The 2,056-nt window shown below is 62.2% G+C and overlaps 1 protein-coding gene across 1 annotated transcript in view; it reads left to right on the top strand.

Moving 5' to 3' along the window:
* The window catches only part of LOC102248493 (neurogenic locus notch homolog protein 2), a 52,176-nt gene that overhangs the window by 49,346 nt on the left and 774 nt on the right, over positions 1 to 2,056 (top strand). Inside the window, 2 exon segments of the mRNA XM_014529703.1 lie at positions 272 to 327; positions 910 to 2,056. Coding sequence (XP_014385189.1) covers positions 272 to 327; positions 910 to 2,056 — 1,203 coding nt within the window.

Below are 2,056 nucleotides of genomic sequence, written 5' to 3'. Positions count from 1 at the left end.
GCCCTGGGCGGGGTGCCGGGGGGCCCAGGCCGGGCCCCTGGGAACTGGTACACGGTAGATGCAGACCCCATAGCTCGGTGCAGCCCTTCCTTCATCCGACCTGTGTTCGCCGGCCCTTCCCACGCACAGGGCTACCGCCCAGCAGGGCATTGGCCCCAGTATAGGAGTGACCTGGACCTGACCTAGTCCCCGAGTGGGCACTGGGCAGCCTGGGCCTCAGACGCAGGGACTGGGCACAGGGCATCAGGCCACTGCGTTTGCGTCTGTGCAGCTTTCGGGGGGAGAGGCCACAGTGAGAATTCCCGTGGGGTCTGTGACCCCGCAAAGGTAAACCCTCCCGATTCAGAACGTGTAACCCCACAGACCAGCTCCGGCGGGCTCAGGCGGGTGTAAGGCTTTGTTTTTAAGACTTGGTCAGCCCAGCCCGTGTGCTCAGTGGTGGAGCATCAACCTGTGAACCAGAAGGTCAGGGTTCGATTCCCAGTCAAGGAATATGCCTGGGCTGCAGGCTCGATCCCCAGTAGGGGGCCTGCAGGAGGCAGCCGATCCATGATTCTCTCTCATCGTTGATGTTCCTATATCTCTCTCCTCCTCTCTTCTCTCTGAAACCAATAAAAATATGTTTTGTTTTGTTTTAAATATATTTTATTGATTTTTTACAGAGAGGAAGGGAGAGGGATAGAGAGCTAGAAACATCAGTGAGAGAGAAACATCGATCAGCTGCCTCCTGCATGCCCCCTACTGGGGATGTGCCCACAACCAAGGTACATGCCCTTGACCGGAATCGAACCCAGGACCCTTCAGTCCGCAGGCCGACGCTCTATCCACTGAGCCAAACCAGTCAGGGCTAAAAATATGTTTTAAAAGAAGAAGAAGACTTGGTCAGGGTAGGCGCTGGTAGGGGGCCAGGTCGGGACAAAGGAGCCCCCTCCCCCTGACGGGTGGGGCGTCAGACCGCGGGTCCCTCTGGCGGCGGGGCACGGCCGAGGGTGACCCTCCCTGTCTGTGCCCGTGTTCCCAGGAGGAGACGCCCCTGTTCCTGGCCGCCCGCGAGGGCAGCTACGAGACGGCCAAGGTGCTGCTGGACCACTTCGCCAACCGGGACATCACGGACCACATGGACCGGCTGCCGCGGGACATCGCGCAGGAGCGCATGCACCACGACATCGTGCGCCTGCTGGACGAGTACAACGTGGCGCCGAGCCCTCCCGGCTCCGTGCTGACCTCCGCCCTCTCCCCCGTCATCTGCGGGCCCAACCGGTCCTTCCTCAGCCTCAAACACACTCCGATGGGCAAGAAGCCCAGACGGCCCAACGCCAAGAGTGCCGTGCCCACCAGCCTCCCTAACCTGGCCAAGGAGGCCAAGGAGGCCAAGGGTGGCAGGAGGAAGAAGTCGCTGAGTGACAAGGCCCAGCTGTCGGAGAGCTCCGTGACTCTGTCCCCCGTCGATTCCCTCGAGTCCCCTCACACCTACGTTTCCGACACCACCTCCTCCCCAATGATCACATCCCCTGGCCTCCTACAGGCCTCGCCCAACCCCATGCTGGCCGCGGCCGCGGCCCCCGCCCCTGTCCACGCACAGCATGCACTGTCCTTCTCTAACCTCCGTGAGATCCAGCCTTTGGCGCACGGGCCCGGCACTGTGCTTCCCTCGGTGAGCCAGCTGCTGTCCCACCACCACATGGTGCCTCCAGGCAGTGGCAGTGCGGGGAGCGTGGGTAGGCTGCATCCGGTCCCTGTCCCGGCAGACTGGATGAACCGCATGGAGATGAATGAGAGCCAGTACAATGAGATGTTTGGTATGGTACTGGCACCAGCTGAGGGCACCCCTCCTGGCATAGCTCCTCAGAGCAGGCCGCCGGAAGGGAAGCATATGACCGCCTCCCGGGAGCCCTTGCCCCCCATCGTGACTTTCCAGCTAATCCCCAAAGGCGGGATTGCCCAACCCGCCGGGGCGCCCCAGCCTCAGTCCAGCTGCCCTCCGGCTGCTGCAGGCCCCATGCCCACCATGTACCAGATTCCAGAAATGGCTCGTTTGCCCAGCATGGCGTTCCCC

Source organism: Myotis brandtii, unplaced genomic scaffold, assembly GCF_000412655.1.
Source record: "Myotis brandtii unplaced genomic scaffold, ASM41265v1 scaffold691, whole genome shotgun sequence".
In the NCBI taxonomy this organism is placed as follows: domain Eukaryota; kingdom Metazoa; phylum Chordata; class Mammalia; order Chiroptera; family Vespertilionidae; genus Myotis; species Myotis brandtii.
This window is presented reverse-complemented; position numbering and strand designations above follow the sequence as displayed.